Here is a 26,021-nt window from a genome sequence, read left to right as displayed (position 1 = left end):
TAAAACCAATCTCGTTACAGAATGCAAATTGAAGATTATTTAAAAAAAATAGTATATTAAATAGTTAGACATGCTTAAAATAAAATAAAAACTACCGTACGGTAACAATTTAGAAATAATTGTAGAAAAACAAAATATGTATATAAAGGTAATTGGCGAATGAAAGTGAGGATCCCACAAAACGTTTATTATTGCACAATCATGATACAATCAGGTTATCGTCTACCGCCATTATGAGCATTATAGTTGCCAGTTGCATATCAGATTATTTTGAGCCCGGTCTCTTTTTTTTACTCTTGTCTACTCTTCTTCTGGTTCTGCATTATCTGTTTCGTTGTGTAATTTTTCTATTGAAAAAACAGTATTATGTCAAACATTATTGAGTACCGTCGTTCCATTGATTGCAATTGAAATATGTCTAGTATTATTACACAGTTTTAATACTGTAATATTCAAATGTTGACACTCGATTTAAGATGGAGGCAGCGGAATAATTGATTACAAGTTTACTTTAGAATAGTGGTGTGTTTTGATACTTTTGTTGAATTTTCATGAATCGCAAAACTGTTCTATAAAACTCTAAAACTTTAATTCAATTCATATTCATTGTTTATAATACAATCTTAGTTTTCATAATAAGTAAATTATTGCAATGTGCGTTAATATTAATTACGTTACCTATCATTTCGGCAAGATCTACCCGTTGACATTTCCTAAATACTTCGATAAGTGTTTGGTCAAAGTTGGTGGGGTTATTGTTATATGTAACAGTGAACATGGACCGATAAGCTCCTTCGATGTCTCTGCTATTACTTTGCATAGTCTCTATGTTATCGTGTGAAAATCCTAACTGTACACCAATTTTCATTAGGTCTCTAGGTCCTACCAATTGAACTAAATGTTCGATGAAACGATCTACATCTAAAATATCGAAGAGAAAAAAGAATTTACACAAAATAAAATAAGTAACCCTAACAAGTTAATTAATAACAGTTACAATTCAATAGGCCTATAATTCAATAAAATGTAGACAATAATATAATGTTTGCACATTAATACATGGTGATGATTTTTTCCAGATTGGTTTTGCCGGGTGCCATTTTTGCACTAATGTGGTTGTTTGTACATTTCACGGCTTAACAAGGTTCTTACCATTCCGTGGAAGTATCCTTATAGTTTCGAGAGGGTTGCCGACCTCACAAGGCACTCTTGGATTCCAACAACATTCTTTAGGATTAAGAACATGAGTTAGCCACAACATTATTAATTGCAATAAGTGTAGACGTTATTGGAATTTTGTTTACGGCATTTATTTAAATAAAAAACTTTCAGTAGTTACATTTTAATAGTAGATATATACAGTATTGCAACAGCAAGTTATAAGTAGTGTCTAACAAATGTTGACAATAAATACATAAACCATTTTTGGTCGCCTTTTAAAGCGCAAATGTTTTACTGTAGGCCCTAAGGTGGGTACTGTTAGATAGATAAACACATATACAATTAATTATCTTTATTACTGACAATTGCTTCTCAACGTTTGTATTAATTAATAATTACAAAAAATATAAACATCGTTATTATTATATGCTACTTTGGGCACGACTTAGATGGTACTCTCACGTACCATCTAGTTAAATAAAATTAGGCTTAACAAGAAAAATGATCATTTTGATTGTGCTGTTGCTTTCCTTTATTTATGAATAGATTTATAGTAAAATAAATATTATGCATTATTCAAAATCTTGCTTTTCAGAATAAAGTCGCTGGTAAATTAAATCCAGAAATCGACACTTTTCTTTCAATAAATAGGCCTTAATTTTTATTCTCAACTTAATTAGAATGATTACACAAAGGAAGTTTCAATTTGATTGTAATCATCTTTTTCGAATCGAATTGAGCATTATTAATAGAAAATTAATTAATAGAAACGTGACATGTTAGAAATGATTGCGATCTAATTTCTACTGGTATGGCCTGTAATTACAATTTATGACCACCGACTCCATCTCATGGTCAACTGCTTTTACATATTGAAAAACTAAAAAAAATTTTTATTTTTTAAGATTGTTGCTAATTAATAACGAATTCTGTAAAGTCAAAATGTTTCACTTCGCTGCGTAAAAATCCATAACCCATACGAAAATACCAATGATCGCCTGGACATATTAACAATTAGGCCTACATAATACATTAAACAAATTTATAGATAACTAATAATTACAAAGGTGTTGCCTTACTTTGTTTTAGTTTCACAAAGATGGCTATTATAACCACTAACATTAGGAACACTATACCAACCAAAATCCAAATAATTTCTAGAAAAAAAACACAAACATGCATTAAAACAAGGCCATATAGATGGCTGCAGTCGCGTGCTCATTACATTAGTGTTTACCGACCGACCGACCAACCTACCAACTGACCGAAATTACTGAACATGTTTAAAAATGTTGAAATGTTTAAAAGCATTTATATTTTTTTAATTTACACGTGCGTAACCTGTCACTTTTGACGTGCTCGTATAACGTAATTTCGAGTTGAAAAGTAAGTCAAGAAAACAGAAATCTGGCAAAAAGAGTGCGCAATAACATTTAAAATCTGCGCACTCATGGAAATTTTGTAAACGCTTAAAATTTTCTGAAACGTACTCTTATTTCATCGAAAATAAATTTTGAAAATTTTAAGCGCGCGTACGCATGCGTTACATGCGCTACGCACGTAATTGTATTGCCATATGATGATTTATGCCCTGAAATTTATGAGTACCAATTTTATTTAATTGTGATTCATGGTTGTGAAGATATGATTACAAACGTGATTTCGTTAAATCGTGCGTAGACCGCGTAATTTTTTATTGCGCACCGTGAAAACATAACCACATCGATTCCTGGCCATAAGGAATATACTGTGAAAAATTGACTTAGCTAGATTAAACTGATATCAAGATAAGGTCAGAAAGCGATAAAACGCATAGTGATACCGGACCGACAACTGTTTATACAAAAATGACGGCGCCGGATTTCGTTCCGTGAAAGGGAGGAAGTGTGAATGTGTGAGTGAATGTTGTAGCTTTATACAAACACTAAACTCATCTAAAACGATGTTGCCATCACGAATCTCCGGTGCACTCACTACGGCATATATATGTACTGTATCCTACAAATGATTATTATTTTTAGCGGGTAAGTTAAATGATCCCAAGTTATTTAAGAAAAATGGAACCATAATTATTTCGTGCTTGTGCAGAAAAAAATATCAAGCGGCATACACGCACAAAGTATGTTAGGGTAACTAACTATTGTGACAAGTATCACATTTATCACATGCACTGTACTGGTCTTCTGGAGGCCGCAGTGTTGAACTGAACTTAACTGTAGCTGGTGCAGTTATTTTACGACTTGTGGTTATTGTAGGTGTAGTAGTACTCTGTTGACCAACAGTGGTAGAAGCTATAAAACAATATTTTAAAATATTAAGTTAGGCCCTATACATGTTTAAATACAAAATCATATTTTAATTTTAAAAATAAGAGACGTAAATAGCAAAAAATCGTTATACTGTAGTAAGTATTACGTCAAAATAATACTGTAACGTTTACATTATGGTTTTATATGGCTTAAAAAAAGAAGGTAGCCTAAATGTAAAACTAATATATTGATAATACTAACCTGGGTCACATACTTGACCAAGTGCACACATGCATGTTCGATCTTCTGTGCGTTTACACGTAGACACTTCCTGGAAACAAAACATCACTATAAACCTGTTGAAATGGAATTGGACTAGACAAAAGACTATTACGTTGAAAATCAACCCTGTGTCAGCAAATAAAATGTGGCACCTTCTCTTTCACCCATGGACATAAGTACTACGGTGTGTAAAGTGTCACTTTCCTTTTACTTACTTGTTCATTTTCAGCGCATGTTCGACAAACCAGACAATATGGACAGGCGTTATTATAGGGACTGTATGTTTCCTCTGGACACGGTTTACAGACAGACATGTATCTGGACGTGATATTCGCTAAATAATACCCTTTAAGGCATAAATCATATTTTACCCCATTGGGCGTCAATTGGAACTTCATGTGTTCGTGGGAGCTTCCAGGTTCTACTTGGTAGCATATACAAGTCGATTTGAAGCCTTGAATTTTCTCTGAAAACTAAAAAAAAGTATATGTATCATTAAATATCACCATTTAGCATTTCATTTCAGGTTATTGGGGCGGCAATGATTTCATATCAAAAATTTGGCTCTATAATTAGACCTCCGTAGATTGCCATAGGTATTCCCATTAGGTAGGCCTATTTATAATTACCTCCGCCAAGGAGGTTATATTTTCAAGCCTGTATGTTTGTGTGTGGGTGTTTGTGTGTGTTTCTGTGAACAGCCTGGAGGCCACAGTTTTCATCCGAATCTGGCCAAATTTGGCTACAATGATCTATGCCCCAAAAGCTCGGACGAGTTCGATTTTGAGGGGAAAAAGTCATAGGTCAAGGTCACAACTAACAAAAAACTATTATACTGCCTACAGACCACAGTTTTTATCCGATTCCCACCACCAAACTTAGCCACAATGATCAATGACTCATCATATAATTGTGGTTAAATTTTGAAGGGTCAGGGTCAAAGATCAAGGTCCACAAAAAAAATAAATAAATAAAAAAAAAAAACCTCAGCGGGATTTGAACCAGCGATCTCAACTGTGAGAGGCTGGATACATACCGGTAACCATTGCACCAAACTCTCATCCACAACTTTGTAGTGTGCAGTTAGCCTATTTACACTTAGAACTAATTGAAAAAATATTAAAAATATATATATATTCCAGGGACATTTTATGTAGGCGGAGGTTTGTAGTCCTACTCTCGGAGTACCCTCTAGTTATGATTATTTTCAAGAGTCCATGCTTCATAATTACCTCCGCCAAGGAGGTTATGTTTTCACCCCTGTATGTTTGTGTGTGTGTGTGTGTGTGTTTGTGAACAGCCTGGAGGCCACAGTTTTTATCCGATTCTCACCAAATTTGGCCACAATGATCTATGCCCCAAAAGCTCGGACGAGTTCGAATTTGAGGGGGAAAGGTCATAGGTCAAGGTCACAACTAACAAAAAACTATTTTACTGCCTAGAGACCACAGTTTTTACCCGATTCTCACAAAACTTAGCCACAATGATCAATGACACATCATATAATTGTGGTTAAATTTTGAAGGGTCAGGGTCAAAGTTCAAGGTCCACAAAAAACTAAAAAAAAAGAAATAAAAAAATAATAAAAAAATAAAAACCTCAGTGGGACTTAAACCACCGATCTCAACTGTGAGAGGCTGGACACATAACCATTACACCACACTGTCATCCACAACTTTGTAGTGTGCAGTTAACATATTTACACTTAGAACTAATAAAAAAAAATATTAAAAAAAAATATTCAGGGGCCATTTTATGTAGGGGAATTTTACAGTAGGCGGAGGTTTGTACTCTCGGAGTACCCTCTAGTTTTGGGATTTTTTTAAACGATTTTTTAAAATTCTAATTACAATTAATCCATATTCTTATTCTTAAAAAAACTCGTGGCGTTTTTGGTGAGTTGTTTCTTTCTTTTCTGGAGCCTCACCAAATGTGTAGTATCATTAACTAACAAAATTGTTTTGCTAAATTCGTATTTTACGAGAAATTTATGTTTTACGTCATAATTTCTATGACACATTTTTTATTTGTGTACAAGTATTATCTGAAATTCATGTCCGAGCTTTGAGTTGAAACATCTGGCGAATTGTATAAACTAACCATAAAGACTTGATTTTGTCCAAACCATGTTCCAGGTAGCGCTGTAAAGACTGGCGATAAAGACACCAACAAGACTACACACGATAGGCATATAGGCCTACATATTTTAGGCAAAGTCATCTTTCTTCTTACCTCTGTGTTGAAGTTGGTTTTAAGTCAACCTACTAAGCACACATCAATTAGTATATAGGTGTACCGTAGCCTATGAAGATGAATATTCACGATTAGGCCTTTATTTAAAGCTAATTTGACATTAGCCTATAGGGCCTAAAAACATGTCATTTTTTACTAGTGGAAAAGATTGATTAGGATAAAGGAATGAGTGGTCGAAAGCCTTACTTTTTAAAAAGAAATGTTATTTATCCCTCTATATTTGCCTGTTTCTGCTGATCAAGAGAATACGGATTTAAATTTTTTCTTGTCAGCAGAAACGGGTCCACGTCGTCAACAAGAATTTTAAAACGGTTTTAAGTCTGGGCGTCACAACTGACTGTTTTTGCGCGATATCTATATAAATATACTAACCTCATTTACACTGTGTGTAGGATACTGTACTGTACAATTAACTTTCTTTGAAATCCAAACAGAAATTTAATTATTCACAAAAAAGGTTGTCGACTCCATTTTAGATTTTAAACAACTAATACCATTATATACTAGCCATTGGAATGTAGCCTATGACGTTAGACTAGGTTTTAAAAGGATAACAGTAAAAAACACAATAGACCTAGGTCGTATTATCATAAAATGTTACACTTGAGCACTATCAAATAAAAGCATATTTACATAATGGGTTGCTTGTGTCTGGTAAACTGCTTTAGTATTTCATTACTGTCAAACTTCCGGCAATGAGTCTTGACAAAAAATATTAATATCAGATCAGCCACCTTTCAATCTTTTAATTCGAAATCTCTAGTCCATAGAAAGTAAAATTACGTATAAATTAATTTAAAAAAAAAACAAAACTGTAGCCTACTATTTTCATTAAATTCCGTAAACATTAGGCTGGCTCTACAATGTCGAGCTTGCAACAACATTCTTAAACCATTATTGTAGCATACCTGGAAAGATCGCCAGGTATCCCGATTATTTCCTTGAATTACCTTGAAATTAAGGCTAAAGCAAATTGTAATGAATATTTGACATATTAAAAAAGGTTTCAATGTCCAGTTTATCAAAAATCCTTTAGTATTTTAAATACTTGAATCAGAGACGCTCTCTCTTCTTCTATAAGTTAACGTAGGAAGATCAAGTATTTTTAGCCTAACATTACATACTCTGTACCCCTTAGTTCCTGAATGAATCGGGTGGCCTTCGTTGTAGCTTCTCCAACCTATCCACATCCACTAAAAACTTAGGAACCCAGACATTATTACAGTATTCCAGGGTTGGACGTATAAGTGACTTGTATAACAACAAAAAAACTCTCAGGGTCCAAAAATGTAAACGCTCGGTAAATAATGCCTAACTTCCTGTTAGCAGAAGAAATTACATGGACACATGAGATCTGAAACACAGCTTATCGTCAATTATAACACCTAAGTCTTTCATCTCACTTACTGCTTCCAGTTAAGAGCACCTGCCATATAGTGGACCTTTTATACAATAAATCAATATTAATTCTGAAATTTAATCTTATCTTCTATATTACTGATGCTACAATACATTTTTGTGTCATCTGCGAACATTTTAATTTTCGAATGTTTTACTGAATCAGAGATGTCGTTTATAAATATTATAGTTGCATGTAGCACAATACCCATGTTCTAAATGAAACACATTTTACATCGACAGAACACATGCTAAATTTTCTGACCAGTGTGTTGGCTCTGATACACAAAGATATGTATATTGCCGCTTTATATTCTAACTCGTCACCTAGATCCAATGGAATAACATGAACAATATAAGTGGTTGAATCGGATCACCGTTGATAAGACGATAATAGGTTTCAATTTAAACTTTTTCATGACCCATTGACATCTTGCATACTTTGTTTTAATAATTTAAGAGATTATTTAGAGGGTTGGGATCAGTTAAATATATAAAATAGGGGTAATTCTTTAAAATAGAAAATGAGTAATCTCATTATTCATGCTTCTACCCCACAAGAATAATTGTTCGTATTATCTAAAATTAGGGCAAACCTAAAATTTAAAATTCGCTCCAATTCACTACCACTTGAAGGTAGAAAAGAAGCATGGTCACCTCAGAATGCAGGTATATGTTTATTGTGTAATTGTAATGAAAAGGAAACTGTATATCATTTCGTATTTGAATGCAAAAGACTTGAGTACGTAAGACAACCAATACTCAGAACCTTAAAGATGATCTAAACAACAATAATCTATCCATGTTCTGGGAATTGTTTAATTACTACTAGCTCTCTAGATCTTGAATACCACTTATTCTTCGATGACCTTGACATTTATAATGAATTTAAAATTACACCAACTCAATTGACCCATGATGAATACGAATTAGCAAGTAATATTTTCGACAAACCTTGTAAAATATTTCTGACCATGGCATGGAACACACGAAATGATATATATTATAATACAATTCCTTCTAAAACTTAATTTATATGTTTTCTTAGTTTTTAATCTTTCTCAGTTTACTTAATTTTTTTGGTCATTTGTTCTTATGTCAAATTTTTGTTTGTGTGTGTATTATTTTTCACTGTAAACTTGTTGCACATGTCATTGAGACTGTGCCTCTGATACAATAACAGTTTAGTTCAGTTCAGAGGGCGGTATTCTCTGCTAGTCACCAGCAAGTCACATGACGGACACGGTCAATATACAACATTTTCAAAACAAATCACAACATGTTTTTAAAATTGAGTAAACTTATCTTTTTGCTCTCAATAATAAACATTTCCTATTATACAGAAGCGGTGCTGGATGAAGGTAATTTGGTAAAGTTATTGATGTAACAGGCCTAGGCTAGGCCTATTGCAATTCTGTTGGCCTATCTACTCTCTAACCTCTACTCTACTAGCCTAGGCTAGTAGGGGCCTAGTCTAGGCCTAGGTAGCCTAGCCCTAGGCCTAGGCTAGGCCTACTAGTACTAGGCCTACTACCTAGAGAGAGGGGATGGGAACATGTTACATAATGGGCCAAAATTGTATGATGTGAGTGTGAGAAAAAATGTAGGGGAGAAATCGAAACACTAAACAATATCTAATACAAAAGTAAATTAATTAACTAGGCCTAGGCCCTAGTTATATTCTAGGTATCAGTTTTTTATTGTTTTCATATTCCGTTATGGTAATTACTTTATTCCTATATACCATTTACTATTATTTACTAATTTGATTTTAGTTACTTTTTGTTTTGTTCAGGCACTTTCAACACAAGCTTTTGCTTTTTTGAAATTGTGCCTCCTTCATAATATTGTTTTATTCATGTTAAAGATGAGAAAAAAAAAAATTGTATTGTTTTAACTATCTTTCTTCTCGTCATGAATTTTGTGTATTATATTATTTATTTTGTATATTATGAAGGAAATAAATGTTATTATTATGAAATGAAATGAAATGAAGTGTGGTGCGAAACTGCAGTAGCGCCAGACAGAGGGCCCTACTATACTAGGCCCTAGGTAGGTAGAGTAGGAGGCCCCTACATAAAACACTACACTACTAGCCATTACATAATACATTACTACTACTAGGAAGAGTACTACTCTGTATCTGTACCACCTAGCTAGCCTACATCATCTGGCCTAGTCAACTAGCTAGTCACAAATGTCCTAATATAATTAATTAGTAAATTACCTTCCTTGTCTAAGCCTAGCCCCAGCCAACCATGCATTCATTTATTTACACAAAGCAAAATTCAAAATATGATAACAAAATATGATTAAATTGAAGCAAATAATTTACGTGATGCTGTGTTGTATCTGGAGAAATCAAATAAGCTCCAGAGAACTTTACAGGGGCGGATCCAGGTATAAATAATAAACCAGATATAAAAAATCAATATACGTTATTATTGTTAAATACTTTATATACTATAATACCTTACGCTCGTGCGTTAATATGCGCTAGTGTATCTCTTCGGTTAAATCTGATGTAAACATTATACGGAGCAGCTCTGCTTATTGTTTTTATCTACTGTTTCTAAGTAACCGCATTCATTGTTCAATGGTACCGTATTGTTCCTCGTGAGTTGACAAACATGGAGCCAGGAACCAAAGAAAACAAAGCGCTACAAAATACATTATTTTCTGATTTTAACCTACTTTGTTTATCATAGCAAACCCAGCCTGTTTTATTTAATTTTTATTTTATAGGAAAAAATCGAAGTAAATGCAGGTCCAATGGTGACAAAAAGTTGACTGAACCAGATCAAGACTGGGGATACGTAAACGTACGTCCAGATGCGTACATGTTTTGGTGGCTGTATTTCTCTACTATCAAGCCCTACTATTCATCAGCACCATTAGTAATATGGCTACAGGTACATACTGCTAAGAGTTTATCAATATTTTGCCTTTGTAACCGTTCCATGCGTATTCCAACTTTAAACATAAAGTGAAATATTCTTTTTATAATTTAACATTTTTTTTCTTCAGGTTGAGAATACTGTTTAAGCATGTCATGTCCAAGCATATGAACACTGTAAAATATCATGATATCAAACAAAAGGACAAACTCATAATTATAACACACTAGCAATTATACCCGCCCCAGGGCGGGTTTCAACATTAGTTTAAAGCCTTCTCAGTACATAACTGTATACCTATACTCACCAACCTCCACCCCTCTTCAATAACACACCACACTCTTTTTTTAAAAACAAATTCTTCCCAGGACAACTTCAGCTTCAAAATGAGAGTGGTATACATAGCTATGATAGGCCTATGGTTTAAGTACGTTGTAAACTGTGTAAATGAATTCTTCCTCTAACCATCCCAGCAACAATTACCTAACCTTAACTCTACCAGAGGACAGTTCAAATGTAATAACTTTTCCTAGTACAATTCCAATCATATACTTCATAACGCCAGTATTTCCGCTCCCTCTTCTCCCCCCTCCTCCCTCAACACACCCCAGATACTGGGTGATGTGTTCGAGTACTAATAATGTTAGCCATCACTCCCAACCCATAATCCCTCAGTGGCAGTTTTCAAATGTAGTTTAAAACATTCCCAGTACAGTTTCAGTCATGGTGATAGGCCTACATCCCCACCCCAAACTCCCAGCCCCTTCCCAGTGATAATTAAAATACTTTTAACAATTTTCCTACCACAATTTGAGAGCCTACCACCCCTAGCGTAAGCAAAATCCCCACTATCCCCTGAACCCCAACTCTCACACCCTATCTCCCAACCCCTCTCTCCCAATAAATCCCCGGAATTTGTGAAATGTAGTTTAAAACCTTCCCGGTACAATTGTAATCATATTGATACCCCATATGTATGGTAACATGCAGAAACAGAAATTTGTATAACGAACAAACATCGAAAGTGGGAAAAGTGGGCCATTTTGACCACATTTTGGCCCCTAAAGCCTGGTTTCCATAAAATCGCTACACGACAGAGCGTAGCGATTCTATGGAAACGCTAGAATTTATCGGGGATCTAGTACGCGAGCGCTAAATATTCTTTGGTACGCGTATACGATTCATCGTCGACAAAATCGGCAAAGTTGAACATGGTTGAACTTTGTCGATTTGACTGCGATGAATCAGGGAGCCTTCCCGATTGCGTCGGCGACATCTGCGCGTGTAGAGATTTCAATGGAAACGCTGTAGCAATTTTAATGGAAACCAGGCTTAACTTGGATCCCAGATGGCGGATGATGTTCAAATATAGTTTAGAACATTCCCGGTACAATTGCGGTCATTTTTATACCCATATGTAATAAGGTTACGTGCAGTAACAAAAATTTGTATAACGAACAAACAAACAAACAGACAAACTCTCTCACTTACATAGATACAGTAGATAAATAAATAAATGACTCAAGTTAAATTATGAACACTAGATGGTACGCTCGCTTCGCTCGCGTACCATCTAGGTCGTGCCCACAGATGGTTCTCGAATACATAATAATTTCAGCGTTAAAAAAACTGGCGATTTCAAATGTATACGTACCGCAGGATAATAATACATGTCGTTTACAGGAACGAATAAATAAACACTGTGATTTATGTACTGTAAAATTAGTACCCTGGGAATTACTTCCGAAAGAGAAACTTGTCACAAAATGAGACCAATTGTTTAAGTCAAATTTAAACAAACTTAAATTGTGTTTTGTATGTAACATTTGGGTTGAGGGATGGGGAAGAGGATGGGTGCAAAGAGGAACAATTTTTAAATATATTCTTTACCCATTTATTAACGAAATATTAATTGTTTTCATGTTTTACAAATAATATACCACTAAACACAGTAAAACATTGCGATTTAATACTTTGTTGAAACTATCACCGTCATAGTCGATTGAAATAGTACAGTACATGTAACGATACATCACTACGACGTATATATGTTTATATAATGTAAAACAATTTGTGAAAACCACCTCTATTCGGCGAAAATCATAAATTCGATTTAATCGTCAATAAATATTAAAGCCCCATTCCCTACGTTTTTTAGATCTAATTTAAGATCACAAACTATATTTAATGTAAAAATAATACTATATGGTCCTATTGCGATAACTTTTTTCGTCTTTAAACGGTTAAAAATGTGAAAAATAAGCCGATTCTAATAATTATAGCGGCCCGCTATAAATCCCAAAACGCATTGCGCGCGGATTGATATTTTTGTTTTTCACCTGTAATTCGCCCACTTTTCGATCGATCGTGAGGCCAAAACAAATGGAAGACTCCTAACTTTTCAGCGAAAATACCGGGTTTTCCCCAATTTGTATCAACGGAGTCTGGCAAAAATAGAAAGACAATTAATGCAGCAACTATACAACGTCAGGCTAGGTATATAGCTCGCGTACGATGTTCGTACGTTACCGATGTTTACCAGCTAGGCCTACAAAACTAAGCCTAGCTAGGCTAGGCCTAAGACCGTCCACGAGAGGTCGATCGCCGCGAGCTACTTAGGTAGTGCATTGTTTCTCACTTTTTATCATAATTTACCATAAAACGTACATTTAAGACAAGGAATGACATGGTTTAATGTTTTTAAAGTGATATATATGTATTATTTTCCAAAAAACGTCCAAAATTGCAGGGAAGGGGTCTTTAAATTATCTAACTCAACTTAATTAGTAGGCCTAAAGGTTTTCAATTGTTTCTTAGAGCAAATTCATACTTAAGTTGGTTCCTACCCTACCCACCCCCTACCCACCAAAGTTGTTCTGCGTTTAGGGCATGTGATGTACCGTAGGCCTATCCTCTACTGGTTTTACAACGCTACTCATGCCAGTGAGGGAAGGGTGATGATATGGGTGGTTTAACTGCAATAATAAAGATGTGTACATAATATACGGCGAGTGAAAACGCTAGATCATTATCCGTTTAAAAAAAATTTATATCCAACCTCTGCAGCACAGATTGAAAAAAAAATGGATCGAATTTCTGTTATGAGTATACAGTACCTGTACTTGCCGTTACGACGCCTGAGGGAATAGACACTTGTGGAACAGAGATTGGAATGTTCCATTCATCGCAAATCAATACATTTGTATAAACGTATATTAAATCTATCAAAATAGTCTTCAACATTATGATGCTATACTCGAGCTGTTCAACCGGTTTTCAGCCATTAAAAACAATTATCGTAGGAGGAGATAGGAAAATGCGAAGCATCCTCGTATTATTGTCTGCGGGTATTTTTCAAGACGGACATCCATTAGACAGTGTATACCACCATCGAAAAACACCCCTATTTGGGGCAAATCGTTGGACCTAAATTCGTTTTAATCGTCAATAACTAATTATCGAACTCAATTTAATTAGTAAACATGGTTACATCAGGTGGTTAAAATCAGTACCAAAAGTACGAACCAACTTTATATACCATCGAGTAAACATTCTAGAAATAACGCGCGATTTACCGAATTTTGCCCTTACGTAAATTTATATATAGATTATATTGTACACTACAGACAACTTCATGAAGGGAAAAAAAATCTCTCTTCATTTCAATATAAATAAACCAATAAAAATCTTACATGTTTCAATTAAATTTATATTAAAATGATGATTGAAGAGACATTTGAAGCCAGAGAAAAAAAACCACTTTTAATCATTTATTTATTTATCTATGTTGCTTATATATCGAGCAGACTGTATGATACTGAAATTAATTCTGATTTCCACTTCATACTTTTGCTGCACTAGGGAGGACCTGGTGGATCATCTACAGGATTTGGAAACTTTGAAGAGATAGGACCATTGGATGTGAATCTTAACCCAAGAAATTCCACATGGGTAAGATAGATAGATAAGTTGCTGGTCTGAACAAACCCTGTTTATGTTCCCCTTTGAATCTAGAAACCAGCAATGGAAGTGATGGTAAAGGGAGGTAGGCTAGTTAAGCATACTTCCCTTTTTGTGAAAGAAACGAAACCCAATAAAAATCTTGGCTACATGTTAAAAATATTATTTATTTACATAAAGTTATGAATAATAATCCATCTAGGTAAAATCAAATTAAGGGCCTGTTCAGACCTACGGAGTTATGCTTTCGTATTGTACGCGGCGTACAAATCCATAGGTCTGAACCAGGAAAAGATTAGTGGAAGCCACCTCGTACGACACTGATATTTCGTACGCTACGAAAGCTCAAGGTATGAGTTTAGTGGACGTCGCTTACAATACGAAAGTCACGCATCGATGAATATGACCTAGGTTAGATATCTAGCCAATCAAATTACCATATTCGCCACATCACATCGTGACATGTGCTCATCGTATAGCCAAGCATCCATTTGTTGTGATCGGTGAACGTGCGAAAAATCTTACCTTTTGTTGTTACACTATACAGTATTATTATTATTATATTAATTAATTTAAAATGTCATCAAAGCGTGCGCATTGGCGAGAAACCGAAGTAAAATACCTTATTTCATTGTGGGGAAGCCATGAGTTCAGAGATCGGTTGGAAGTGAAAAACTGGCGTAAAAGCACCGGCAACAAGATGTCTGTCTGTGTTCAACGACATGGCGGACACGTTAGCAGACGGGCCATCCTCATAAAGAAGGATTTAATATCCAAACAAATTTGAAGGGGTCGTCGTATTAAAGCGGCGAAAGACCGATTAAATAAATCTGGAGCCGGTGCAAGTACGGGATTTGAAAAAATTTTTCTGCCATAAATGATATTTTAGGTCATAGACCAAATATAAACCCAAACCCCAAAACGATCGGCTGGTTGGTATGCCTGACAACCAATCGATAATGCCGAGCCCAAGTGTTCGGTCTAGGCCTGTAACTCCCAAACCAACCACTATTACTTTTAATAACAACAAAGGTAGGTCTATGCGTGCGTTGGAGTTTGGTTAATCGCCAGCGAGTGACATCATATCCGTTTGTAACGCAACTTCGTTGCAATGAATCTGAACACTTTGCTCTTACGACGCTCATTAAAATATGACCTTGGCTGTGATACGAAAGCATAACTCCGTAGGTCTGAACATACCCTAAATCCGGAAAAACACTGGACCAAGGACATAGCAATGTCCAACAGCTTGTGAAAGTATACATTTAACAATATAGTGTTGCACCAAGGACAGCAATGTCCAAGTGATGAAGGTACACATTCAATACAGTGTTGTACCAAAAGGACATAACAATGTCCGAGTAATACAAGTATGATATTAATCCAGTGTTAGGTTTAAATATGATTTAATATTAAAATACAGATATTAAAATTGTATAAGACATTTGTTTAATCACTCAGTGATGATTCTTAACTTAAATTATTAATATTTAATAGTTGTCTGCAGCCAACCTATTATTTATTGATAATCCGGTTGGAACAGGTTATAGCTACGTAACAGATGAGTCGGCCTACACAACTAACGTAACTGAGATTGCAACAGATCTTATACAAGTGTTGAAAAATTTCTTTTATTATTATTGCGACTTTAAGGTAATCAGTTTAAAAGAGTTCATGATTATTTTCTGTGGAATGCTTGTTTGACTACACCAACGAAAAAATACCGGCGTTTTTGACTACTAAGAAGTAGTCTCCGTCCCTCGGCCAGTTAATCAATTGTGATGTCCCTGAGCCTAGCCCTAGTCCTGTATTTTGTACTATGGTTCATGGTATTCTTCCAACGCTATTAGTCAAACAAGCATTCATTGCAGATGCATTTCACACCACATTACATCTTCATTCCATCATTTTTAGGTACAAGCTGCAAATATTTTATTCATTGACAATCCGGTTGGAACTGGTTATAGCTATGTAACAAATGATAATGCCTACACTACAAATGTTGATGAAATTGCTGTAGACCTTGTTACCCTGCTAAAACAGTTTTATGTAAAACATTCCGAGTTTAAGGTGAGAAGCTTATTCATACAATCAAATTTGTATCTAACAAGTGAAATAAATCATCCTCATTTATTTATCTCATTTTGTTCATTCAGTATTTTTTTTTAAAACATTCATTGTTTGTACATTCCTAACTAATTAGTTTGTAAATAAAGATACAGCAGAACCCCTCCTTTGGAACACCTCTATTCAGGGGACACCCCAATTCAGTTGTCATCCCTTTAAGGGGACATCCCTATTCAGTTGTCATCCCTATTTAAGGGGACACCCCTATTCAGTTGTCATCCCTTTAAGGTGACACCCCTATTCAGTTGTCACCCCTATTCAGTTGTCCCGTTAAGGGGACACCCCTATTCATTTGTCATCCCTTTAAGGGGACACCCCTATTCAGTTGACACTTTTGATGCACTTGTACTGGAATTAAGATGTACTTAACATTCAGCCGATGATTATGTTGAATTGTGTGCTATTATTATTAAGCGAGTCTGTGACGCTGCTGTCTTTTGACTTGGTGCGTATTTGCAACACAGTAATAATAGTAGTAGTAGTAGCAGTGGTGGTAGTAGGAGGATACACAGTCGATTCTTTGATTCTGTGTGCCTTGTAGTATTATATTGTTTTATTCGTATTAAACTAGTCATTTCTGCATCAGAATACTTCATTAATTCACAGCTTGTGTCGTTTGTATTGTCATTAAAAACAAGATAAACTGTTCTGTTATCATCTGTGCTTTTACCTGTGAAGGTACAGTTCTTTAACTTTTCTTCAAGTAAAGATTCAAAATATTTTAAATCGGTCTCAAACGTTGGTCCATATTCCTCTATTTTTCTCCAAAAGGTTTTGTTAAATTCTTCATAAAGCTTAGCGTCGGCCCAACTCCATTTGTTAATTGATTCACGTAAGTTATCAGAAACGGTATAGCGTCGTTTATCACTTCGCATCCCTTTTGGAACGTAGAGAATATCTTCAAAACTAAAACACAAAAGTTTTCTTAATAGTAGCAAAGATTCATTATAATATTCATATATTAAAACAAGATCAAGTTCTTTAGAAATCTTCTTAACAGCAGCATCTACCAGATCTTGCTTTTCCATTTTTTTAGGAGCAAATCCAAGATCAAACAGGTTTGGGTTTTTTAGGTAATTTCTCATTCTAAAATGGCGATATTTGTTTAAAAAGAAGCGGGGTTTAGAAATAAAGTTTTCAAAGCCAGATATTGGTGAAAGGTGAAGAGGTTTAAATAACGTAAAGTAACCAAAAACGGACTCAATTTGGGTGCGGGGATCTCTGATTATTGTGAAGTATTTTGTTCCATTTTTCATGACTTTTTGCATTTTCTTCTTATCAAAACGAACATGATTGACTAACATGTCATATTTACCAGGATATACCTGCGAAGGTTTAAATTTACCGGAGCTTATTACATGCGAATCATGTTTAGGTATTGCAATCGTTAGGTTTCTAATGTACCCGTATCTCTGTATTGTTGTTGTTAGTGTTGAACTTCCCGTCTTGTGAGTTTTCAAAAATACAAACATATTATGCGGTTTACACGTTTCCTGATTGTTCAAATGTAACAGATGAGAAACTGCAGATTTCACCGTAGTATTATCGTGTCGCATTATTGGTAGAAAATGTTTTATAGCAATCCTGTAAAACATTACAATTGGAAAACATTAAAACTTGTAAATAGCATGAATGCCATCATAGTCATTGATCCTTTACATCAAATAAAGGGTCTTTTGTTTTTAAACGGATTGTAGATAACTTCTGTATTGGGTAATGTTGAGTATGTGGTTGTTAAGCAGATTATTCCAAATTGTGAGTCCAGCGAGAGACAATAAACAATCTAGGTGCACAGTAAGCTATGCATAGTATTGTTAAGATGTAATACTGTATTCTGTATACCAACATTGTTATGTAAAGTATTGGAGCAAATAACTGAATGTAGGGGTGGGACAATCATACAGTGTAGTCCATTCTATTCATTCTTTATAGTTCTCAACCTAACATTTCTTAAAATCAAAAAGAAATTAAAAATATACTCACATTTGTCTACTGTAACATACATACAAATATAATAAATACAGTATTCCAATACTTAAGAGCACCAATATGCACCTGGTGTTCAAGCCTAAACATAAATAATCATAAAAGAGCAAGTTTTTCTTAGTTAGGCCGGGAAAAATATATGGTTCTCTTGGTGCAGGATTTTGGCATGTGCAAATGAAACACACTATCAACTTGAGGTTAACGTGTCAGTCTAGCTAGTCCTACTGTATATATACTCTGTTAGGCCTTACAGTATACTTTTACAATAAAATTATAGCAAATCATATTTTGTGAAGTATAAGTAATTTACTTCTTGAAAATACTGTAACAACGAATGTTAAGATAAGATGCTAAAATACTGTAGATGGCTTTAAATACTCAACTTTTAAATTATTCAACTAATTTCTCCATGCCCAAGAAGAATAATCGTTGTTAAATCTAAATTTGCAAACCGTTTTACAAAAATATGCTTACCTTTGTCAAATTTTATTATTGCCATTATTCAGAAATAAAATTGGAGGTAGCTGTACTCAACGTACTGACATTTACTGTAATAACACCTTATGCACTGTGTTCTCAAGTTGTAGGTAACATTTCTGGGAGAGAGACACACACACAGACTCCAGCACTAACATACTATTAAATGTGCTGTTTGACCATTCCTGACATTTTCACTAAACTAGTGACAATCTGAATTTAGTTAATGCTAAACCCTACAGCATGGTGAAAGTTATAATAATAGATCAATATATCAAATAGTTTTTTTGAATTGGCACCTTTGTGTCATTATAGATTGTCTCAAATGGTGAAGGTCATTTACACACCAGTGTATCCCATTGACAATTGACAGAGAGAAAGACAAAAAAGACAATATGGATTACAGTATTATAAAGTTAATTGGTCAAAGTATCCAGTACAATTACATTAGAGTACTGAAAAACATCCGACCAATTAACTTAGCTCCCTGCTGAAAAGCTATTTAAATTATCATTACAGTACATAAACTGAAAAGTACTTCAGTTAACAGGCCATTATAGGTTTTCAATATTAACTGTTATATATCATAACCCTTTAAAACATGGCATCATCATTGACGGAAGGCCCCTTTAAACAACAAATATCACATCATCTTTGATGGAAAGCCCTTTTAAACATCTAATATCACACCATCTTTGACCGAAGGCCCCTTCAACAACCAATCTGGCATCATCATTGATGGAAGGCCCCTTTAAACATCCAATATGGCATGATCTTTGATGGAAGGCCCTTTAAAACATCCAATATGGTATCATCTTTGACGGAAGACCCCTTTAAACATCCAATATGGCATCATCTTTGATAAAAAAAAGGCCCTGTTGAACCCACAAATGTGAAAAAGCCCACAAATGTGAAAACAACCACAAATGTAAAAACGCATCACCCACAAATGTGAAAACAGCGCCCACAAATGTGAAAAAGGGAGAGACCTTTTCGCCCACAAATGTAAAAAAAAATACAAATCAAATTTAGTACCAGGCCCAAACAATTTTTATCGAGTTAATGTTAATGTATTTATTTTATACATTGTATTGAGTTGTTTCAATAATTGTGTATTCACGATACGTCTGTTAGGTTCGTCATTAACGCGTTGAATTATTACCATTTGCTGCTCGTGCACGCAATATTTGCATGTTAGCAAATAACAAATATCGTCTTGAACTATTAAACCAACGAGTTAACATGCAAATATCGCACGTACGAGCAGCAAATGGTAATAATCGTTAATGACGACCCTAACAGACGTATCGTGAACACACAATTATCGTGAACTCAATACAATCATGATATAATGCATTAACTCGATCAAAATTGTTCGAGTCTAGCACTAAATTCTTTTTTTTTACATTTGTGGGCGTTATCACATTTGTGGGCGATGGTCGTTTTTAAATTTGTGGGTTCTGTTTATTAAATTTGTGGGTGATGCGTTTTCACATTTGTGAGTGATGCGTTTTCACATTTGTGGTTGTTTTCATATTTTTGGGCGTTTTCACATTTGTGGGTTCAACAGGCCCCTTTAAAACATCGAATATGGCACCATCGTTGATGGAAGGCCCCTTTAAACACTAAATATAACATCATCTTGGAGTGAAGGCCCCTTTAAACACCAAATATGGCATCATCATTGATGGAAGGCCCATTAAAACATCCAATATGGCATATCTTTGATAAAAGGCCCCTTCAAAACATCCAAAATGGCATCATCTTTGATAAAAGGCCCTTTTAAACATCCAATATGGCATCATCTTTGTTGAAAGGCCCCTTTAAACATCCAATATGGCATCATCTTTGATGGAAGGCCCTTTAAAACATCCAATATGGCATCATCTTTGATGGAAGGCCCCTTTAAACATCCAATATGGCATCATCTTTGATTGAAGACCCCTTTAAACATCCAAAATGGCATAATCTTTGGTGGAAGACCCCTTTAAACATCCAATATGGCATAATCTTTGATGGAAGGCCCTTTAAAACATCCAATATGGCATCATCTTTGATGGAAGGCCCTTTAAAACATTCAATATGGCATCATCTTTGATGGAAGGCCCCTTTAAACATCCAATATGGCATAATCTTTGATGGAAGGCCCTTTTAAACATCCAATATGGCACCATCATTGATGGAAGACCCCTTTAAACATCCAAAATGGCATAATCTTTGATGGAAGACCCCTTTAAACATCCAATATGGCATCATCTTGACGGAAGACCCCTTTAAACATTCAAAATGGCATCACCTTTGGTCTTGGATGGCAGAATCATTCAACACTGTATTGAAGAAATCTTTATTAACCTGTTTCATTCTTTCAGACTATTCCATTGTATATTTTCTGTGAATCTTACGGAGGCAAAATGACAGCTGCGTTCAGCCAGGCCATTTTAAAGGTATTAGACAAACTAAGAGTGGATTTCAAGAATGTCTTATAATTATATAGGCTTAGATAATTCCAATCCATCTTTACAGGGGTGTAGCCAGTTGGTACAGAGAAGGAAAGTCAAGAAAATGAATGTTTGATATACAGCAACTGTTTTTTTTTTGGTAGGAAATGAAAGAAGGAAGACTTTCTGTTGACTTCAGAGGCTTAGCTTTAGGAGACTCATGGATATCACCAATAGGTAACTATCACTAAACATACCTCTGCCAAGGGATGACCTCCAAAATTAGACATTTTTTATTCTTTTCATTGACTAAAAACCAACCTAACTATGGTAGGTGTGTAATATTATCTCCTCACCTAAAGCTCTCACCAACCATCATTTTATCATTTACAAATTAAAAGTACAATACTTACATTCTTTTAATGGCAAATCCCGTAACATAAATACAGGTACATAGGCAAATTGGTATTATAATTCCAAATATTTAAGCAAAGTGAATATTCCATAGTTAAATAATAATCACTGATAGAACATTGTACAACATGTATGCCTACTGTAGAATAAAGGTAATACACTGCATTTGTTCAGTAATATAAACGGTCCTTTCTTCATTACTGCTTTCTTCTGCTGAGTATATACAATAAATCAAATCTATATAACGTATATTAAAGTTAATAGTGCCTACAGTACAGAAACTATAAGTCACAGAGTTTGTACAGCATGTATGCCTAGAATAAAGCTGTAAAACTACTGATAAAATAACATGGTCTTTCCTACATGACTGCTTGCCTTCTACTGAGGAGAACAAAAGAAACCCAGAGCTGTTGTTTGTATGCACCAACTGTTGAGTAACATGTAAATTAGACCACCTGGAATAAGGGAAGGGTATTGCTAAACACCGCAAACCCCCGCAAACCTCCAAAAAAACATAGCAAACCCCATCGAACCAACATAAAAGTGATTGAATCATGTAGTGTACAACCCACTGGGTATATCCCTGTAAAAAAAATAATGCATTTTTACTGTTAACTAATTATTTTTGGGGTAAAACATCATTTTTTGGTCAAAAATGATTGCTAAACCCTGCAAACCTAAAAAAAAATATAGCAAACCCCATCGAACCAACATAAAAGTGATTGAATCATGTAGTGTACAACCCACTGGGTATATCCATGAAAAAAAAAAATTAAATTTCTACTGTTAACTACTTATTTTTGGGGTAAAACATCATTTTTTGGTCAAAAATGATTGCTAATTTTTAACCAAAAAATTATGTTTTATCCCCAAAAATAAGTAGTTAACAGTAGAAATTTAATAATTTATATACCCAGTGGGTTGTACACTACATGATTCAATCACTTTTATGTTGGTTCGATGGGGTTTGCTATGTTTTTTTGGAGGTTTGTGGGGTTTGCGGTGTTTAGCAATACCCTTAGGGAACAATAGTGTGTTAAATTAAAGTACTTACTGTATTATGTAGTTGTCAACAGCTCCTATTGCAATGTAACTATTTGTGTTTGGATAAATAGTTTTATTCCATCATTGAGAAAAATAATTTGCAAAGGTTTATTTAATTATATTTCTTTTTTTTTTATTAAAAATTATTAAATAATATTTGGAACAATTTCTAATTTGATTTAATACATTATTCTTTATTATATTAATTTGATATTTTTATGTTTATTTTAATTTATTAAAGTGTTTTTCTTCATTTTTTTTTTAAACAGATTATGTAAACACATGGGGACCTTACTTGTATCAAACTGTAAGTATTGATAAATAACATATTTTCAGACTCAATTTCATTAAACAAATGAATTTATTTCTCAATATAATAAAAGGGGAGGCATGTAGTTGGGAAACAAACAAACTAAATAACATATGCATAAAAATATAAGTTTTAATTATTGTCAATTTAACTTACTTTGTTTCTTCTCTATTTTAGTCACTTCTGGACAAGAGAGGACTAGCCTTGGTTAAAAAATCTGCCAATGCCACAGAAAATGCTTACAATGATGGCGACTATGAGAAGGCAACCCAGCTGTGGGGTGCAACAGAAACAGTCATTGCTGAGGTATATTTTTTAGGATTTTTATGGTTCAGCCAAACCCCTTTTTAAAATCATTGTTGGAAATGACTATGTACAAATTGATCACAATTCAGTTTTACTATGAAGATGACTTTTATCAAATATACAATTTATGAATTATGAATGATTATTTTTATAGAACACAGATAATGTAGATTTCTACAACATTCTTTTACATGACAACACTAATAATCTATTTTCAATGAAGAAGGCTTCTCATTTACCACCAGAATTGAGTAAGTGCAACAAACGCGGCATTTAAAGTGTTCATCATTTTGAGTTTACCTATTTGTAGTTTGTTAAAACACAAAGTCACTGATAATAAATAAAAACATTTCTAAAATATTCCTTTCCAATTACAGAACATTTGTATTTGAGACACGTGTCACGGTTTGAAAGTGACCCACTAACGGAACTTATGAATGGACCAATCAAAAAGAAGCTAGGCATTCCTGACAATGTCACATGGGGTGGTATGTTATACAATTTATTGATATTCTGTGTTGAGTATATGGTAAAAATGCAAGGCAACTTTTATAGTAGGTCTATTAATATTTAAATAATCACTAAGAAATTCAAATTAAGGTATACATATGTTAATTACTTACCATTGGTCTTTCAATGCAAATGTTTACTGTTTACAGCTCAGGCAAATGCAGTGTTTGCAAAGCAAGCAGGAGACTTCATGAAACCAGTCATTGACATAGGTACAGTATAGGTTCTTGATTTCATATTTTATAGGTTTCTTTATTATGTATGGATTTGGGTAGCCGAGTGGCTAGGACACTCGATTGTCGTACAGAGAGACTCGGGTTCATTTCCCAACAACTCCCAGTCCACTGATCTGTAAAACGAGTACCAGTGGAGGATAAGGCAGCATGGAAAGGAACTGGCCAACCTACCACCTAATGCGGAGGCTTAGTACAATGAGCTCCTAACAGCTCATCCCTCTACATTCAGAATACACATGGGAATTACCCCACCTTATTATATAACCCTTGACCTAGGCTAAGATACATACAATTTTACAAATTGTGTACTGGGGCATCAGGCAGATTTAGAAAGGGCACACCCCTAAAATAAAATAGTTATTGAAAAATTTCTTATATTTAATGGCACTATTTAACAAATATTATTAACATTATATAGTTGATGACCTTCTGACTAACTCTACCGTTAAAGTTGTGGTGTACAATGGACAACTGGACCTTATATGCGACACTCCAGGTAACAATAGATACATAAAAATGTAAATATAGATTTTGCTTTCTTGTGAAACTGAGTAATAAAATGATGAAATCAATTTATTAAAGTCATGCCACAAGTATAATATTGTTAGGCGATGTGAAAGTGGTATAATACCTGTACAACAATTGTCTCTGATAATACTAGGGCCTACTAATAAACTACTCTATTCCTAGGTACTGAATTATGGGTGGAAAAACTTACGTGGCCTGGCCTGTCTAGCTTTGATGCATTGAAGTGGACACCGTTGTACACAACTGGCACTCAAACAAAGGCTTTTGTCAAAACATTCAAGAATTTCAGTTTTTACTGGATCATGAATGCAGGACATATGGTGGGTATCTGTAATGTGTGTGTACCTTTTAAGAATATTGTAGAGTTGCCAAGACTAAAGCCCTGTCTACATCAAACTTTATGTGAGGTGCCCATATATGGATATGATGAAGTCATAATACCATATTTGGGCATAGAACACCCCATATTTGGGAACATCACACTTTTTCAAACTAGTTTGATAGTGTAGACAGAGCTTAAGGTTATGCTTGATTTGCAGAACTTTACAAAAAACAACAATGGGCTTTCATGGGATGCTGGAGTATGGTTTAGCAGCTATTAGGGAGCTTTCGATTTGGAACAAATAATGTTAATTCATCAATAATGTATAGCACTAAAGCAAATTAAATGTTCTCTAAAGCGCTATAACCACATGGCTCGAACTAGGTAGAAATTACGTCATTGATTGTGCACATGTGAAGATATTGGGACCTTGGTACAATTTAGATGGTTTCTAGTTCTAGATGATGACTGATGACACATCGATTGACCTAATAGGTCATCAGTCATCTCAAATCCAAGGCTCCCTACTCTCTTCACCCTTGACAGTGGAAATGATTCAATGTTGTGCTTTACATTTTCTGTTCAGCGCTTGCAGGCGCCCTGCATTTTGCACTTAATAATATTAAATTGGGCATTACTATTATTTATCTGCAATATATGAAGAAAAGTTAAAGATCAATTAAATCCCTTTTATTTCAAAAGGTTCCATCTGATGCCCCAGATATGGCTCTGAAGATGTTGAAGATGGTAGTGAAAGATGAGTAGACAAAAAGGTGCAAGTATTAGAATCAGTGGTTGGATTCAGGAAAGACTCTTTGGTTTAAAGCATTCTTTAGCTCAAGGAAACATCCAGCATATGTAACATTTTAGAAGCTGCAAGAGTCTAGCCACCTTGCACTGGTATCAGCATAAAGATATTAATATATATTATTTTTATAGCTTTTAATTCTTCCATTTGTTACTCTAAAGCAATATTTGAATTTTAATCTTTATTTTTGTTAATAATTGAAAAATGTACAGTACTATTTTTAGCAAATAATGACTGATGAGCCATTTTAAACCAAAGAACCTCTTCTAAATGGTAGAATGTTATATAGACACACACTGCACTCAATAAAGTACA

The 26,021-nt window shown here is 34.5% G+C and overlaps 3 protein-coding genes across 3 annotated transcripts; 1 reads left to right on the top strand and 2 right to left on the bottom strand.

Moving 5' to 3' along the window:
* Positions 1-75: 75 nt before the first annotated feature.
* LOC140043371 (uncharacterized) lies at positions 76-5,956 on the bottom strand. Its single transcript, XM_072087874.1, has 8 exons — positions 5,793-5,956; positions 3,908-4,165; positions 3,672-3,741; positions 3,300-3,452; positions 2,241-2,318; positions 1,153-1,227; positions 679-921; positions 76-347 (listed from the first exon to the last, which is right to left on the bottom strand). The coding sequence occupies exons 1-8, from the start codon at positions 5,910-5,912 to the stop codon at positions 301-303; spliced, it is 1,044 nt and encodes a 347-aa protein (XP_071943975.1). The 5' UTR covers positions 5,913-5,956; the 3' UTR covers positions 76-300.
* Positions 5,957-8,565: 2,609 nt separating this feature from the next.
* LOC140063546 (retinoid-inducible serine carboxypeptidase-like) lies at positions 8,566-26,021 on the top strand. The gene is made up of 14 exons (XM_072109919.1): positions 8,566-8,704; positions 10,089-10,255; positions 14,102-14,191; positions 16,115-16,270; positions 21,160-21,234; positions 21,393-21,465; positions 22,956-22,993; positions 23,174-23,302; positions 23,457-23,553; positions 23,680-23,790; positions 23,962-24,024; positions 24,467-24,544; positions 24,739-24,896; positions 25,601-26,021. The coding sequence occupies exons 1-14, from the start codon at positions 8,623-8,625 to the stop codon at positions 25,661-25,663; spliced, it is 1,380 nt and encodes a 459-aa protein (XP_071966020.1). The 5' UTR covers positions 8,566-8,622; the 3' UTR covers positions 25,664-26,021.
* Positions 16,711-18,025, bottom strand: LOC140050532 (galactose-3-O-sulfotransferase 2-like). Its single transcript, XM_072095774.1, has one exon. The coding sequence runs from the start codon at positions 17,881-17,883 to the stop codon at positions 16,711-16,713; it is 1,173 nt and encodes a 390-aa protein (XP_071951875.1). The 5' UTR covers positions 17,884-18,025.

This window comes from Antedon mediterranea, chromosome 1 (genome assembly GCF_964355755.1).
Source record: "Antedon mediterranea chromosome 1, ecAntMedi1.1, whole genome shotgun sequence".
NCBI classification, from domain to species: domain Eukaryota; kingdom Metazoa; phylum Echinodermata; class Crinoidea; order Comatulida; family Antedonidae; genus Antedon; species Antedon mediterranea.
The sequence above is the reverse complement of the archived record's forward strand: the minus strand, read 5'-3'. Positions and strand labels throughout refer to the sequence as shown.

Excerpts from the sequence above, each read along its gene's own strand:
- LOC140043371 (XM_072087874.1), bottom strand. The coding sequence starts at position 5,912 with ATGACTTTGCCTAAAATATGTAGGCCTATATGCCTATCGTGTGTAGTC. Across the intron at positions 4,166-5,792 it reads GACAAAATCAAGTCTTTATG|TTTTCAGAGAAAATTCAAGG; the intron begins GTTAGTTTATAC and ends ACTTTTTTTTAG. Across the intron at positions 922-1,152 it reads AAGGATACTTCCACGGAATG|ATGTAGATCGTTTCATCGAA; the intron begins GTAAGAACCTTG and ends TCGATATTTTAG.
- LOC140063546 (XM_072109919.1), top strand. The coding sequence starts at position 8,623 with ATGTTTTTAAAATTGAGTAAACTTATCTTTTTGCTCTCAATAATAAAC. Across the intron at positions 21,235-21,392 it reads TCAGCCAGGCCATTTTAAAG|GAAATGAAAGAAGGAAGACT; the intron begins GTATTAGACAAA and ends TTTTTTTGGTAG. Across the intron at positions 22,994-23,173 it reads GACCTTACTTGTATCAAACT|TCACTTCTGGACAAGAGAGG; the intron begins GTAAGTATTGAT and ends TCTCTATTTTAG.
- LOC140050532 (XM_072095774.1), bottom strand. The coding sequence starts at position 17,883 with ATGCGACACGATAATACTACGGTGAAATCTGCAGTTTCTCATCTGTTA.